The 17,016-nt window shown below is 41.3% G+C and overlaps 1 protein-coding gene across 2 annotated transcripts in view; it reads left to right on the top strand.

Annotated features, from left to right (window-relative positions):
* The window catches only part of RCAN2 (regulator of calcineurin 2), a gene marked incomplete at its 5' end in the record, with an annotated part of 85,349 nt that overhangs the window by 46,549 nt on the left and 21,784 nt on the right, over positions 1–17,016 (top strand). The window contains one exon of one of the 2 annotated variants that reach the window (XM_084261658.1): positions 1,103–1,189. The exons of the other annotated variant lie outside the window; for it this stretch is intronic. Coding sequence (XP_084117784.1) covers positions 1,103–1,189 — 87 coding nt within the window. Of the gene's footprint in view, positions 1–1,102; positions 1,190–17,016 lie in introns of those variants that run through there. 2 annotated transcript variants of the gene reach the window in all.

Below are 17,016 nucleotides of genomic sequence, written 5' to 3' on the forward strand. Positions count from 1 at the left end.
ACATGAGCAGAAAAATAATGGTGCGAGTCTGGGATAAAGAGCAACTTCAGAAGTCCCAAATTTGTAGATACTTTATTTCTGTCGTTGAGAAATAATTTGCAAAGCATCAACAGAGAAGTGAGACGGCCGGTGCCAAACTTCTTCACTTAAATCTATTTATTGCAATTGGGTACTGTTAGGTTTGTGAAGGAGTGACCCTGAGGACAGATGGTATAACGGTCGCTTAGTGTGAAGCCCTGATTTAAAGAGAAATTTCTGTGTTCTGTTCTTTCAAGGGGTATTGACTTCCAAATCACACACAGACATGCCTTTGATCTTCCCAAAGACGAGCCGTAGCACAACTTGTATGTCTAAGTGCTGGGATCAAATTTGCAGCATGTTGATCACCCTTGATAATAGGGCTGGATGTTCTCTACGCTCACGCGTGGCACTATATAGCACACTGTTTCAATAAAGAAGACCTGGAATTACTGAGAGCAGAATGCCTAGGTGCTTTGTTTTGGTTTGGTTTGTGGTTTTTATTAGCATTCTGCTATAGATTTTAAAGCATAATAAAGTAACAAACGTTACCTTGAGCTTAGCAGCTTTAAATGCTGGGTTAATTTACACTCAGAGTGGAGCTTTCAGTGTCAGGCGATCTTTTTTTTTGCCAGCATAAGCACTCAGCTGAAACAACAGCTATGACTCAGTTGCCAGTGAACGCTGCTTGAATTGATTTAGTCCGAGTTCAGATTTAGCACATAATCATGTTCAATTTGATCCACTGTGCTGCCTAGAGATAAAAGGGTTGAAAAAATAGATTTAGCTTATGTCAGTCTTTGTGGTGATGTCATTGCCGTGAGAGATGGAATAGCGCTGTTACTATGCTGTGCCTGCTCAGTTGGTGGGTGTACAGGGGAAAGGCAAGGAGCAACTCAGTTAAGTGCAAAGAGCTTGTGTCGGAGGCTTGCAGTTATTGTCAGCAGGGAAACAGCTTTTTGGACTGTTCAGTTGAAATACTCAATCGAAGAATTGTTTTTATTTTTATTTTTTCTTTCCTTTTTTTTTTTCTTCCAATCATTTGTTACTCCGAGGGTTGCCTAACTGTGTACAAAAGGGGGGGATGCCAGCCCGTAGCATGGACTGTGATGTTTCCACTCTGGTTGCCTGTGGGGTTGATGTGGAGATTTTTGCCAACCAAGAGGTTAAGGTATGCACCTACAATTCTTTTGTTACTGATGCTTCTTAGCAAAGCCTTTGGGAGCAGCAGGCGTTTGTTCGTAGCAATTCAGAGCAAGGAGGCAGATGAGATTCTGCTGCAGTAGTAGAAGACATGCAGTTAAAAAAAAAATCTGTTAATTAGGGGAGAGAAATATAGGAGAGAAATGTGCCTGCTTTATATACTGTGTTTTGATAAACTGAAAGAATAGGCTTGTATTTGCTCTTTAATGATAGAAGGAATGGGTTATATAACTGACATCTGTGCATATGCATGTTTCATATTCCTAACAAATCATTCATTGTTAATTTTGTCGGGATATTTTTAGTCCTGTGTCACTTTTTTAGATCAGCCTTGCCACGAGTGCTATTTGTCAGTGTTGATATCCTTCAGATATTTTTACTCAGTTGAACAGTAGCTGTTTCTTTTCTTCAGATCCAATCGACATATATATATATATTCTCTTCTTTTTGTGAGGGGTTAAAAGTTTGTAGCAAGTATTTTGGTGCATCTGCAATGTAACAGAATACAAAAAGTTGTACAGCTTGCATATCATATGAGTACCTCAAAACCAATGCTTGAATCAAAGGCTTGGTATGCTGGGCTCATAGTCTCTTAATTAGACAGTTGCTGTAGAAAAATCAGTGTGTGTAATTGCTTACTGTGGAAATCAATTATCTTTTTCATTTATTCTCATATTACTGCAAGAAGATCATGGCAAATGAAGTTTGAAAGGAATTTTAAGAATGCTTTTCACACATCATTTCAAAGAGCTCACAGGCGTAATCGTGATATTGAGCAGTTTATTTAAAGGACAAAGATACAGACACCGTTAGTTACTAATCTGATTGCACTGCTCTGAGTATTAGAGGAATGCAATCGGGGGGAAAAGGGATTTACAAATTAGAGGTCAAATTTTGAACGCTCACTCTGTGTAATTTCAAATCAAACATTGAAGCCGGTGGAAATATCTGGAAATAAACCCACTTAAATTTGCAAGAAGTTACTATGATTTTTATTTCCCTGTTAGTTTCTTACCACCTGGTGTCATGTGTACTTTGTACAGATGCTTTTGTGTTGCCAGCAAAAGATTCTTAATTGAAGAAGATTTCTCTTCACAGTTTAATACTGGATTTAGGGATGAAATAGGGAATAATTCATAAGAACGGTTCAGGTGAGCAGTCTTGCCTGCATGGGGACATGTTTCCTGTAGTGTTTTGAAGTAGTAAAATGCTTGTCTGCTTATTCCTTTTTTCTTTTTGTCCTTTTCACTTAAGAACATATTTTAAAAAATAATAATTTAGGTATTATACTTGCAGTGATACAGACGTGTACCTGGAGCAACTGGCTTTTAGTGTCTGGTCTGTGTTCAGCATAAGACTACACAAGAAATTAAAGTTGTAGTCACCTTCCCTTCTTACATCCTTGTTCATATGACAGGAGCAATGAAAAAGCAAATTTTTTCCTTCTATAAAATCAGCAGAATGCTTTCCACTGACTTTGGTAAGACTTTAATTAGCCTGATTTAAGCTGCAGCATCTGGAAAGTGTGGCCCAGGATCATGGGATAAAAGAGAACAAAAGGGTTACAGAGACATTGCAGGAATTGTAATCCCTTTCACGTTGCTTGGACTTTCTGTACTTTGCTTTAGTTAAACCTGCCTCTTTTCTTTCCCTCTCTTTTCCTTTTTTTCCTGGTATCTGAATTCAAATTTGGAGTGCAAAGACTTGGGGTATATTTACAATGCAGACTGCACTGCAGACTGCAGTGCAGCTTACAAACGGTAAGTCTACTTTGAAGTTGCCTGGCTCAGATGCTCGAAGCAGTCTGTCCTCAGTGACCCACAGCTCACTGCAGACTAATTTTCACTTAGTTGTCAACAAACTGGGTTTTGGGAGGCTGTGTGCAGCGCTGCTGCAGCTAGGCTGCTTCCCCAGCTCAAGCCTGGCTCTGCGCTGAGCCCGTCCTTACGCAGCAGGCTGCGGTGTAGGCATCCTCTCTGAGAAAGTTTCAGCCCTCCTGAGATTTAAAGGTGGAGAGAGACCTACTGCTCTTTGCTCGTGGCCAGAACTGCAGCAAGGGGGGAAAAAAAAACCCAACATGGGGTTTTTTTTTGTCTGCAAAAGGGATTCACTCTAAAGGTGGGTTGGGTTTTCTTTTTGTTGACAGTATGGTCACTGTCAACATAAAAATGTTTGTGTTGACTGTGATAGGATGATGGGAAACATCAAGCTTTAATGTTATAAAGAAAGGAGGCTGTTTCTGAGAAGACATGGGTGTGGGAGTTGAAGAGCAAGAGTGAGCACAGAATTCCTACCTTCTCCCCCTCCCCTATTCTCCTGTGTGCACCTCGCTGCCCAGCCCTTCCACAGGAAGGTACAAGCAGGATTGAAAACTTGATGTCTCAGCTGTTGTCCTTCCATTTCCTTCTGCTGTAAAGCTTGTCATGCAAGGGAAAGTGTTTTCATAAGAAACCTTCTGGCTGTGTGATGGGAATGTTCCTTCAGTGGTAAAACAGGTTAATGATTTCGTGATGTGTGGTGCTTGATGAGATTTGTTAAAATGAGCTGTTAGTACTGTAGAAGTAGTTTTCTCATGTCAGCAGGATTGTGTTTGAGGTTTTAGGATATCCTTGCAGCATAGCTTACCTAATTCTATTTTCAAGGTTAGAACTTGAGTGAGGCTTTGGAGAAGGATGCTGGTGTTACTGAGCTATAGTTGTCCTGCTTGCAGCATGTGGGTTGGATGCACCATCAGACTATAGAGGGGAGTGGACAGGAGCTGCCCTGTTTGCCAGGCCTGCAGTGGGAGAGCTTGGTGTGTGTTTGGGCTGTAGAGCAGGTAGTGATGCCTCCTGAAGTTATCTTATCGCTCCTCCAGAGCAACAGCTCTTCAGTGCTGGGATGTTCTTACAATGAGGGAAAGGCTGCAACTGGGCTCAGGGCTTGGAGTGAGCTGCTTAGATTGTTGCTGCTTTTCTACCTATGGAAGTGACCTTATTCTGTAGGCATTGTGCCCTTAGCATCTGGTAGACAGGCTTGGGAACACTCTTTTCTCCATTTGGCTTCTGGAATAGGAAAATGATTACTTTGTACTGAAGGCAGAGCTTTTTAGTTTCAGCATTTGGAGTGGCTCGTCCTTTCAACAACCAGAGGCTTGTATGGATGCCCTGAAATTGGCAGCTGGCCCACAGCATGGACACTGCTGGTTTACCATCCATGAACCCATCCAACAGGCCTTTTGGTGTTGATCAGCTGCTGCTTTGCATTGACTTTTACAATCCAGAAACTGGGTCAGGCTAATCAAGATGCTACCAACCGTACAGTGCTTGGATATCAGGGGGTTGGGAAACAACCCTAGAAATCTCACAGTGTGGTTCTGCTTTGAAGTTCACCTGGATAATTAAAATTCTTCTTCCGGTGGCTCTAGATGATAATTTTATGTAATGATGTTTGTTACATAAGCAGTTAATTAATTAATATCTTGTTTATTTCTAATAGAGAAATTCCAGACATCACTGAAACAGTGGAAGGAGAATTTAAACTCTAAGCATGTTATGAATTCTTCATGTTCTCTCTTCAGTTATGTTCAGATGCACCATTCTGCTGAACAACAAACTATGTTTGGGACCAGGAGGCACTACTGTAGCAGAGAAGAAATACAAATTCAATCAGTCTGGATCATTAGTATCTGAAGACAGTAATGAGGGTAGGAACATTATCTTAATGCAGGGGAAAAAACAATGTGGACATGAGCCAGGCAGCAAAGGGAAATAGTAGAAAGAGTTTCACTGGTTTTGACTGTTTTGCTTTGGGGGATTAATCCCCACTGGAGCAGGATCTCTGTCAGTCTCTAAACTCATTACCCAGTTCAAATGCTCCACTGAGCACATGGTAATACAAGTTGTTTAGGATGGATGGTTTGGAGATCAGTCATTGCCCTGAAGTTGCCTTTGAGAGGTTTAGCAGTCTAACATATCTCAAATTCTGGGGTCCAGAGGGCAAAAGCATACTAGCTTCTTGTGTCTTTTGCTCCCCCCTTCAATTCTGCATTTGTAAAAGCAGTTCATTCACAGACATGCTCCGAGGTTTAAAGTTTAAGTGCTCAAAGATGAGAGTCAAATCAGAAAGTTGTAAAAAAAGGGAAGAGTGTTACTGCTCCTCTGGATACTGCCAGCTGCCCAATGTCAGAAATCATGAGGACTTGGGAGAATTTCAGCTTCTCCTTAGCTCATGAGCTCGATTTGTGGGAAGAGGCTGTTGCACAGCCCAGAGATTCCAAGGACTGGGGGTATAAGGAGGAAACCAAACAATGGCACCGCCACCAGAAATACCCAGGTGGCTTGAAAGGCCTGCTCTATAACTGCTTGGGGTAGTACTTTCTGTACCTGATCATTCTTTCTACTTGCAAATAACACTGTGTGTGTGAAATCTTGATGATCCAACAGTTCTGCTTGAGAAATTGATGGACATGTGTGTTGATCTCTCGGTCCGGTCATCAGAAGTAACGAAGAGGAAGAATGAAAACCCGGCTCTCATGCTCATTGCCCATATCTGTATTAATGCTTTTAAAACAGGACTGTTTGGAGAGAGAAGTGCAGCCTCTTTTCTCTAGTGTTCAAAAAGTTGTAATACCAATACAACTGATGTAAAATAAGGGAGTTAGTTAAAGATGTCATCTTTAGGAGGTTTGTAATTAATTTTCTTATAGAAAGCACTGGTTGCTCTGTTGTAAATATGAAAAAAAATCCTCAAAGGCAACAGAAATAGCTAGTCCCTAAATAAGCAGGTAGGTACATGTCCAGAGAGATACTTTCTACTTTTAATTTAACCGTGACCCTGTGCTCTTTGTTCCTCAGAAGATCCCAGAAGCTGTAGTGCTGTTGCCAGCACGCTGAGCCAGGTGCATGGCTTCAGGGGCGGCACCGTGAGACTCTGAGCCAGCAAACCTGGAGCTCACCCACTTCACTGCCAGCAGCCTGTGTTACACAATCAGTTTAGGCTTTGCCTTTGTCCTAGCAGCCCCTCTGTGAAGGCAGTTTAACTCTTGGAGAAGTTGCCAAAGAAGAAGTGGTAACAGCAGTAAGACTTCTAAGGGTGGTGGTAATGATAAGTCTTCTTCAGGTTTACCTTGAGTTATTTGTGTTTGCTTTTTCTTTCACTCAAAGGAAGGGGATGCTGCTGTTTCAGGGAGGTGCTTACATGCCTGTGAATATGGCATGTTTTCTCATTCTTCACCTTTTAATACTAACAAAGTGAAAAGCTGAGCATGTCAGAGGTTTTTGTATTCCTTTTGGTCCTCCATTCTGGTGGATGTCTGGTATTTCCTTTCCATAAGGATAACTAGACAATGAGCAATTTGTGGTCAAAAGAAGATAATCAGCAGCTAAAAGGTGCAGCATTAATCCAAGGCAGGTAATAAGGTAAGCTGGACCTTGCAATTATACTAATAAATGACCCAGACTGTGTGAGGAACAATGAAGTAATGATGATTTTCTTTAGCAGATTTGAAGAACTAATCCGTACAGATATAGATTGAGGTACTTTTAATACAGATGCAAGAAAGATACTGATTTTCATTAAATAATTACTTTGCTTAGAATTCCCAGAAGAGCCTAGGGAGATGAAGTACCCAAATTATTTGTTTTTCTCAAAACAGTTTTTTCAAGGGCACTTGTTTTCAGGTCTGCAGTGATCTAGTCTCATTCTTCTCTGAAGGTACTGTGCTTGTGAACTGTTTGCCTCAAGCTTTCCTGACATGATTATCTGCTGCTTAGCATGAGCTGAGCTTTGCTTTTCAGAGAAGTTGCAGGTTTTGAGGCAGAGGTCTGCACCAGCCTTGTTGGGTGTATCTCTAATATATTTGTTTGCACAAAGATTAATGGATGTGCTTTATGGCTGGACAGTTCTGCCTTTAATGTTTTCTAGGGGTCATTCTAGCAAAGGAGTTAAATAATCTACTTGGTTTTGATCATTCATGTACTCAACAGCATATTTGTTTCAGAAGGTATTATCTAATTGTGTGCTAGAATTCAAACAACCCTGACAGCCTGGTCTCAAGCAGTGAATTCTAGGCAAAGACATGCTAAATGAGAGTAGTTCCACATACAAACTGCCAAAGTCCAGCAACTGGCCAAGCTAAGCTGCTAGTCAGTGCTGAGTTCTGCAGGGTTTTGTGTTTTTCATCCAGTCTTGTTTGGACTTCATCTTTTCCAACCAAAATGATTTGATGACTCTGTGAGTTAGAGGGATGCCAGGACTGTGTGCATGGGTTTTTCCTGAAAATATCCCCCTTTAATATGGCTAGGTGGCAATAAGCACCTTCTCCTTCTAAATGCCAACAGAGGTAACTTTTTTAACCTTTCAGGTTGTACTGTCCAACTTGGAGTAACTGCATCTATTGACCTCCTGGTCTTGAGTCTTGACTCTTTGGTGTAGATCATGCAGATGTTGGTGCTAGCTTGAGGCATGACAGCTTAGCTGCTTTCTGCACTAACTGCTGTACAGGATATTAAACATTTAGCTTTTTTTTTTTTGGCAAAATAGTAAATTTCTCCCCTTTCTCTCATTGATCATGCTTCTCAATGCACATACAGCCACCAAGTTTTGCTCCAACCTGTGCTTTCCATGTAGGATTCAGGTTGATTTCTGCTTTGTTCATGTTAATTCCTGAAACCACAGATCACCTTCTTACAGCATCAGTGTTCTTGTGATAGAATTAACTAACCCCATTGGAAGTTTCTGTAATTTCTGTTGGTGCTGAATCAAGGAGAAGCCTTTGGTTGCCGCAGCTCTGATGGAGTAAGGAGCCCCACCATCCTTGCAGGATGTACACAGAGCAAACTGTGCAATAGGAAGCCAGAGAGATGGGTCTGTGCAGAGCTGGGTGCTGCAGGAGCTGTGGGCAGCTGCTTACGTCTCCATGTTCAGTGTCTCTGTGAAATCTATGGTAGTGCATGTCTCTTCTGCACTCCTGGAGTTGCTGAAAACCTTTGAAGTGGCATTATGGATAAAAAGCTCCAAGTATTTTCACTTGCAGGTGGAAAACTGAGGAATTAGGAAATAATTTTTGTGGTTAGGAATCTGGCTTGGAATGTATCAGACCTGATGTAATTAATAATCCTTGTTTTAAATAATCTGGTTCTGTAGATGTTCAGTCTCAAATGTTTATTTAGCTCTAGGTGCTTTCCAGAGAGCAAGGAACTTGCAGTTTTCAGGGCTGGCTTTTGGGAGGGGGAGTGTTTTGATTAGCCCAAACTTGCTGTCTTTCAGAATCTGCCTGAGATTCTGGCAGCATCTGGATGGAGAGATGGACTTTACCTTGCAGGATGGTTTCATATTCAGCACAAGAAATGTACTGCAGCATGGAAGAGCCTCCAGTTTTGCAGCACCAGACAGTCCCTATCTGTTGATGTAACAGTCACTGAGCTGAAAAACACAATGAACCTATTGTGCTCAGAGCACTCTCAGCAGCTCTGTAATTTCTTCAGCTCAATTTGTCACTTGTGGAAGTATCTGCCTGCTTCTTAGTCTGCAGTGAGTAATCTTGGTACGTTGGCCATAAAAGGTGGAGGCATTCGGATAGCTGAATGTCCAACATGAGTTCTGCCCTGTCATATCCATGTCATGGCCAGAGAGGAGAAACCTTGCAGGAATCACGTTTCTCTTTTTATTCATGTAGAATAAAAGATGTGCTGGTGTGGAGGCAGATGAATGAATTGTGGTAGGAGGACTGCTGATCCTCTCAAGAAATTAAATTCCATTTATGGAAGAGATAAGAAGATTGTTTCATTTGCTGTATAAGTCTTACTTCTAGTTTACCAACCTCAATTTTCATTGACCTTTGCAGCATATTCTCTTGCCTGATGACAAGGCTCATTCAGTGAGTACCTAACACTGAATGAGCCTTTTAGGTACTTTTCCAGGTTTCTCAGAGAAAACCAATAACTAAACCAATAAGAATACCAACTTTTTCATCGTCTACATAATTAGAACTATACTGGGAAATCTGGTTTAACCACCACCTCTCTAGCTGTTGGTTTGGAGAGGGTCCCTTTAGAAGGCTTTTTGGGGAGGGATTGGTTTTGTGGGAGGGTTATTTCTTTTGCTATTGCTGACAGAAAACCCAACAACCAACCCTCACACCATCAGAAATGGCCTTTCTACCTCAAAGAGAAACATTTATTTAAGAGAAGCGAGTCTCTTTAAGGAGCCATATGTGGAAATCCTATGAGCTGTGGTTTTAACAGGCTGGTTATTCAAAAAGGTGGCTGGAATGAGGAAGGGGAGCAGGGGGTTTCAGAGGAGAGGGCGTTTAGTATGATCATAGGGCTTTTGTTTAGGTTTATTTTCCATCAGAAGTGCTTCTGTGGTGCAAAACCAAGAATGGAGAAAAGTCTTGTGGAGGTTGGAGCAGGGAGGTGGGTTTGTGGCAGACCTCCTTATTGAGTGGGTGGAAAAGTCATAGGGATTTAGGATGGAGGGAGAGTTGATGGAGAAAAGAATAATCAATGGAAGACCAAGGTGAGAACAGATGATGGACTAATCATGGTGTAGTGGAATGATTTAGGACTTTGAGAGCAGAAGCTGACATAGGATGTCAGATGAAACCACTTGCTGGTCAAAAAAGGGGGAAGCCTTTGTGACAAAGTGTTTACCAAGCAGGTGTTAGCATCATTGAATCCTTAGGTAAATTAATCTCAGAAATTTACTTAGAGACTTACTTAGAGATTAACTTTAGAAGTAATCTACTTCACTAAAACACCTTCCACAGCCTTTCATTCTGACTCCAGGTAACACAGTCCCTTGTGAACTGTTACTCTGGGCTGCTGCCCCCTTCCATTCAATTCTCACCTCAAAACTTTTCAGTGTGAAATACCTTACAAGAAATGAAGTCTCTGAATGTGCCTAAACTAAGCTGCATATGCATACATGGGGCACAATATGTTTTTGTAGGCACTAGAACTCCCAAACTATTCTCTTTTCATATTTCTGCTTTTCACCTTAATCTTCCTTTCTGTTTCATCCTTCTGGAATACAAGAATCACGTGTTTTCCCTTGTTGTTGTTGTTGTCCAGTGTGATAAATGATACTGGAAATAAATTACAGTACATTCTAAATTGCTGAGAGTATCCAAACAGTAAGTGATAGGGTCAGACACGACATATCAAATTATGAGAATGTTTTGGGCATGCTTCTTTCAGCAAATAGAGATAAGTAATTTGTATTTGATTTTATTTATTTGTAGGTTTTGATCCTAGCAATTAAGGAAGAAATTAAGAATGGCATGTATTTTTTAGTGGAAAAAATATTTTGAAGAAATCTTTTGAAATAAAGAGATCTGAGATCAGATGAAGGAGGAAAAATATGGTTTTGAAAAGTCATTTTCAGCAGCCTCCCAGAGCTGGTATATAGTATCTCCTAAGGAGATCTGAGAGACCAAGAAGTACATGAGGATTAGCAGTTAAGGAGGCACTTTTAAAAGCATAATGGAGATTATGCAAAGGACAGATGGAATGTACATTAAGATACTGTTATGGCTAGATCAGGTACTCCTTTTGCTCTACAGCAGTTTAAGGATTTAGATATATAAATAGCAAAGCAAGTAAATCACAAGATGAATTTTAATTAGCAGAGGGTTTAAAGAAAAACAAGGAAATTCCTGTGATGCATGAAATGGGAAATAATGGGCAAAACAAAAAAAAAAAGGAAAATATTAATAGCACAGAGACTGTGAAAGAACAAAGCAGAGAGGGGTAGAATCATAGAATGGTCTGGGTTGGCAGAGACCCCAAGGATCAGTTCTAACCCCCCTGCCACAGGCAGGGAAGGTATGACTGATTTTGTGTGTCATGGTCTGTGTAAAGAGCATGACAGACAATTGACTAAACTAATAGAAAGATACAATGATAACAGAAAAACCCCCAACAAACAAAAACCCTAAAACAAACAACAAAAAATTCAAACCTCACACTCTAATAGTGGCCAGAGCAGAGAAAAACTGCTAAAAAAACAGAGGTAAGATAAAGTTACACAAGTGTACAGGACCTGGTAACATCTACCAAATAATCATTTAGGGTATAGTTGAAATAATCTTTCCACTATTTGAAATTCTCTTTGAGAGTTCATAGGTTATAAAGCGACTGCTGAGGATGGGAGATGGGAAGAAATACCATTTGTGTTTCAAAGGAGGAGGGAGGGAAAACCCTGGATAATTACAGATAATTTTATCTAACTTGAATTCTGGGAAATAAGTTTGTGAGCACTTTGGAATTAATTAGGCTTGGGTTGCCTAGAGCAAATCCTGTCAAATCAATATGCGTTCCTTGTGTGACGGGGCAGCTGGCTAAGTGGAACAAAGGAGGTGTGGAAGGTGGATATTTTGACTAAAGCTTTCACACTGTTCAACATGTCATTTTCATAAGTAATCTACAGGCTACATATCATTTGGGTAAGGTGGGTGCACAAGTGTTTAAAAAATGTCTCAACCAGAAGTGGTGCATTCTCAAAGAGTGAAGGCATTTCAGTAGGCAGCTCACATGCTTCTCCCTGGAACCGGGTTGACAACAGAGGAAAACCTTGACAAATGGTGTGGGTGACACTGTGATGGTGGGATGGGGTCAAAATTCTGAACAACTTAATGCAACAGGATGTTCAGTGAACAATATTCAACAATGTTCAGTGAAGACCACTGTGAAAGAGTACTCTTGAAAAGAAAATTACAGCTGTATAAAGAAATGTGTGTGTGTAATTCGCAGTGGTGTGATCCAAACCTCTTGATTTCTAGTGAATTGCAATGAGTAATAGTCATCAGTGTCATACTGTAATCTAAACAAGTACTGAAACCCAGACTAGTTTGGATTAGAAGGGACCTCAAAGCCCATCTAGTTCCAACCCTGTCATGGGCAGGGACACCCTCCACTAGTCCAGAGTGCCCAAAGCCCCATCCAACCTGCCCTTGAACCCTGTCAGGGATCCAGGGGCAGCCCCAGCTTCTCTGGGCACCCTGTGTCAGGGCCCCACCACCCTCACAGGGAAGGATTTTTTCCTTCTGTCTAATCTAATGTACCCTCTTTCAGTTTAAAATTGGTCCCTCTTGTTCTGTCACTACAGGCCCTGGTTCTCTTTAGGTATAAGTTCCCTTAGGTAGAAGGCTGCTGTAAGGTCCCCCTTGGAGCCTTCTTTTCTCCAGGCTGAACAAGCCCAACTCTCTCAGCCTGTCTTCACAGGGGAGGTGCTCCAGCCCTCGGATCATCTTCGTGGCATCCTCTGGACTCACTCCAACAGCTCCATGTCCTTCTTATGTTGGGGACCCCAGAGCTGGATACAGGATTCCAGTTGGGGTCTTGCCAGAGCAGAGTGACAGATTCCATCCCTTAACCTGCTCGTCACACCGCTTTTGATGCAGCCCAAGATAGGATTCCTTGCATGTCATCTCTGGATGTACAGATACCACTGCATATCACTACTTCTCCCTTACTGGTAAATGAACACTGGTCAGTTTTCTGTGTGCTCTAAAACAAATGCAGACAACTGGAGAGAATGTGGCAAAGCTGCAAGAACATTAGAAGCTTAGCAAAGAGGCTTTATAATGGTGCTGTTACAGCATTTACCTGCTTCTGGTAGAGCTAGTTATTGGTGATGTGGGGTTATTCTGCTTCTTGACATTGTTATGGAGCCTGGGTTTGTGTAATGAAAGTCTTGTCCCACCCGCTGCTCGGACAACAGTTTGCAGTTTGCAGGTGCTTTCTGACTCCATTGTCAAGCTGGAGTTGTGGATATTGCTGTGGTGTTCTTGAGCACATGAATTCTGCTGAGTGGCAGTTCATTGCTCGAGGTTCTTTGCTAATGTGGCCATTTTAAGTAAGCCTGCTGTTGCAGGTACACCATGTGTCTCTTCGGGCTGGTTAGACTTCACAGATGCATGTTTTTTGGTCGAAAAATGAGATTTCATGTTATCTTGTTTACAGATCCTAAGAAGAAGCTCTAGTGAAGCGTGAAAGGTAGTACCTTTATCTTTAGAAACGGCTGATTATATTAGAGGAATTTCAGAACTTTGTGACCAGCCAGCTTTCTGCAGGCTACTGCTAGTCCTTGAACCATGATCGGGGAGTTGCTGAACTAAAAAAAATTCCTATTAATTATGAAGCTGGGAGTGAAGCCAAACACCAGGCCATAGCAGTAATAAGTATGCTGCTTATGGTGGAAGTAAATTATTGGCATACTTAAAATGTTCCAGAGGTTTAGTAAGTTGATGCATTTTGGTATGGTTTCACTTTTTAAATAAAGAATAAAGAGGAAAGATGATTAGATACCTATTTAATTTTTTTTTTTTTTTGCTTTTGTAGCAGATAACTAGACTGAAACTGCTGAAAGAACTGTCACTATTTAAGCTATGTACCCACATTTTTAACTCGGAAAGTAGTGATATTTCTTGGGGTAAGGGAAGGAGCTTGGTGTCACTAAGTATTGCTGAATAAAAACACTCGCTTGGCTTACAGTAGCAGTCCCGAAGCAGGACATTCCTCAATGGGTGCTGCATCCTAGAAAGCAATGCCAAATAGTTTTGAGGTTCAACAAAAGCAAGTGTAGAGTCTTGCACCTGGGAAAGAATAGCCACTTGTATCAGTACAGGCTGGGGGATGACTTCTTGGAGAGGAGCTCTGTGGAGAAGGACCTGGGGATCCTGGTTGATGACAAGTTGGCCATGAGCTAGCAGTGTGCCCTGAGGGCCAAGAAAGCCAAGGGGATCCTGGGGGACATCTAAAAGGAGTGTGGCCAGCAGGTTGAAGGAGGTAATCCTCCTCCTCTACTCTGCCCTGGTCAGGCCCCACCTGGAGTATTGTGTCCAGTTCTGGGCTCCCTGGTATAAAAAAGACAGGGATCTCCTGGAGAGAGTCTGGAGGAGGCTACAAAGATGGTTAAGGGCCTGGAACATCTCCCCTATGAGGAAAGGCTGAAAGAACTGAGGCTGTTCAGCCTTGAGAAAAGAAGACTGAGAGGGGATCTTATTAATGTTTATAAATATCTGAAGTGTGGGACACAGGGAAATGGCCAGCCCCTTTTCAGTGGTCTGTGGAGACAGGACAAGGGGCAATGGCTGCAAGTTGGAGCATAGGAAGTTCTGCATCAACATGTGGAAGAACTTTTTCCCTGTGAGGGTGACAGAGCCCTGGGACAGGCTGCCCAGGGAGGTGGTGGAGTCTCCATCTCTGGAGATATTCAAGATCCATGTGGATGCCTGCCTGTGTGACCTGTCCTGGGGCCCTGCTTTGGCAGGGGGGTTGGACTCGATGATCTCTGGAGGTCCCTTCCAACCCCTACAGTTCTGTGATTCTGTGAATGTCACTGGCTTGGTGTTTGCTAAAATTTCTGCTAAGCTTTAACTATTTTCTGTAGTTTTATAGTGAAACAAAAGGACTTTAAGAAGAGGTTTAGAATGTCTTGGATAAGAATTTACTTTGGGAATAAGTAAAATGATAATTAATAGGAGTGTATATGTCTATATAAAATAAAGCATGTGGTTGATAATAGCTGCAGGTTGGTATATATTGAACTATTCTATTTTGGGACCACTTAACTATAGGAAGATCCCCTTTGCTTTCACAGAACATGAACCTCTTTTGATTTATTCAACCTCTTTTGATTTATTCTCCTCTAAATGTTTTCCATCAGATTTGAGGTTTATATGTAGCAAGCCTGGATGCATTGCAGTTGAGTTAAATGCCCCTGTGGACTGCACTAAGAGACTTGTAAGATGAACTTGGTCACGTTTAATTGATAATTTGTCTGTCTTAATTAAATATTACTATTCCATACTGATTAATTCAACAGTTCAATTGGAACTGAAAAGTGTAAATTCTATCCTTGAGGCTGCAACTGATGCTGCTTCTGTGGTGTGGGGATGTGCAGCTGGATGCAGGTACAGTCTGTGTCTCCTCTGGCTGAGTGATCTGGGAAACCCTCTGACACTTGAAGACGTAACCTCAGTAATGAACAGGTTTCTTCCTTTTATTTTGGCTGGATAATTCCTCCAAGATTGGTAGTGCTGTGTCTTTTCACATCACTTAAAATCAATTTACCCCAAACTTCAGTGCTTTGAACATCTCATTGATCTCAAAGCCAGACTCTGAGCCTACGTGTTTGTCTCCCACTCTCAAGGCACATACACATGGACAGTGTGAAACAGTGCCACGGGGCAAGAAATGACTCTACAGGGTGCTAATTATTTTTGTGTGTCCTACTTATTTTTTAAAAAACAACTTTGTTCACAAAAAGAATGAAACAGATATGGTGACTCTGCTGTTTGCCAGTCACTGAGCTTGGTTGCCTGCATACTGATTGCTTTGGATCCCTCAGATGTCTGGGAAGAGCAGCTTCAGTTTCATAATGCTAGTCCAGTATCATTTTAATATCATGCTGTTACTGATATATTTTTTCACATCAGGAAATGAAAATGATTTTGGTGAAGAGCAGTGCTGTTTTTAGCTGTAAGATAGGATTAGTCTACTTTGCAATTCTTGTTTCTAAACAAAATCCCTGCCAACTGGAAATTATCCAGTTAGTTTAAAAAATGACATGGGAGCAGTTTGGTCAGGAATATTTGCTTTTTCACCCTGGGGTTTCTTCCATCTGCCTAATAAAACAATTCTGTCACTGTAAGACTGAAATTCCCTTCTCTGGATCTGGACTGGTAGTGGACAGTACTAGCGGCTGTTGAGCCAGATAGAAACCAGTGCTTCTTCTGCTGCCCTTACATGTCTGCTACAGAGCCTGGGTCTGTCATCCCAGAAACTCCTCCTTGGTGCTGGGAAGCTGCTTATCAATTCCATCCATAAACCTCTTTTCTGGCCTCCGCAAGCCCATATTTTCTGAAATGGACTAAATTTGTGATTTTATTAGGTACTATAACGCTCTAGAAGCTAACCAAGCATTATGATATATACTGGAAATTAAAATATGCTTTGATTTTTATTTTTTTAATTAGGCAGGTAGACTGCTGCACAGCATTTCTTTGATATTTCAGCATCTGTGCAGCTTGGGATCCTGGAGTCCTCTAAAGACTGTGACCTCTGATGGGGGAGAAAACAGCCTCTCAAAGTGTAAAAAAATATTACAGGTGCATTTTTTTCCCCCAATGTTTATTCAAACTGGAAAGCATCTTCAGCTTTTGTAGGACAATGCTGAATCAGGTGTTAGAGTGACAATACAGAAAAAGCGTGGAGGGAAGAGCACATCATCTCTGCTTATGCAGATGCTTGCCATCCATTTTCTGCCGTGATCTGCAAAATCAAATTCCCAGGTAAACTTTTCAGAGTGATAAGAGCACTAAAATCAATTATACCCAGCAGATTATAGCTCATCTCAGGCTCCCTGGTGGGCACCAAACTGGTGAATGTGGGAGAATGATATATACTTGCAGTCTTCTATAGTTGTCTCTTTCAGTGCAATGGATAAATACAACCATTTTAGTCTGTGGAAGTTCTGCTGTTTGAAGTTAGGAGGAACAGACTCTTACCTGCAACTTTTGTAAAAATATATCTATATATCCACTATTGTCTTTCCATTTTTGATAGCATACTCACTGTTCTTAGGGAAGTCTATAAACTATGTAATAATAAAAATACTTTTTTTCCCTCTCAAATAAATGCATCAAGCTCCAACGTTTTCTTATAAACAATTAGTAAAAGAAGGTCTACAAAGAACAAAATAGGTTGAAAAGAAAATACAGATAAATAATTGGTGATGAAGCCAGACTTTCACTGGCAAGCTACAGGAGGAGACTTTCATGAATCACAAAAGCCGTTTCTGGAAGTAATT

Source organism: Gallinula chloropus (assembly GCF_964237585.1).
Source record: "Gallinula chloropus genome assembly, chromosome: 3".
NCBI classification, from domain to species: Eukaryota; Metazoa; Chordata; class Aves; order Gruiformes; family Rallidae; genus Gallinula; species Gallinula chloropus.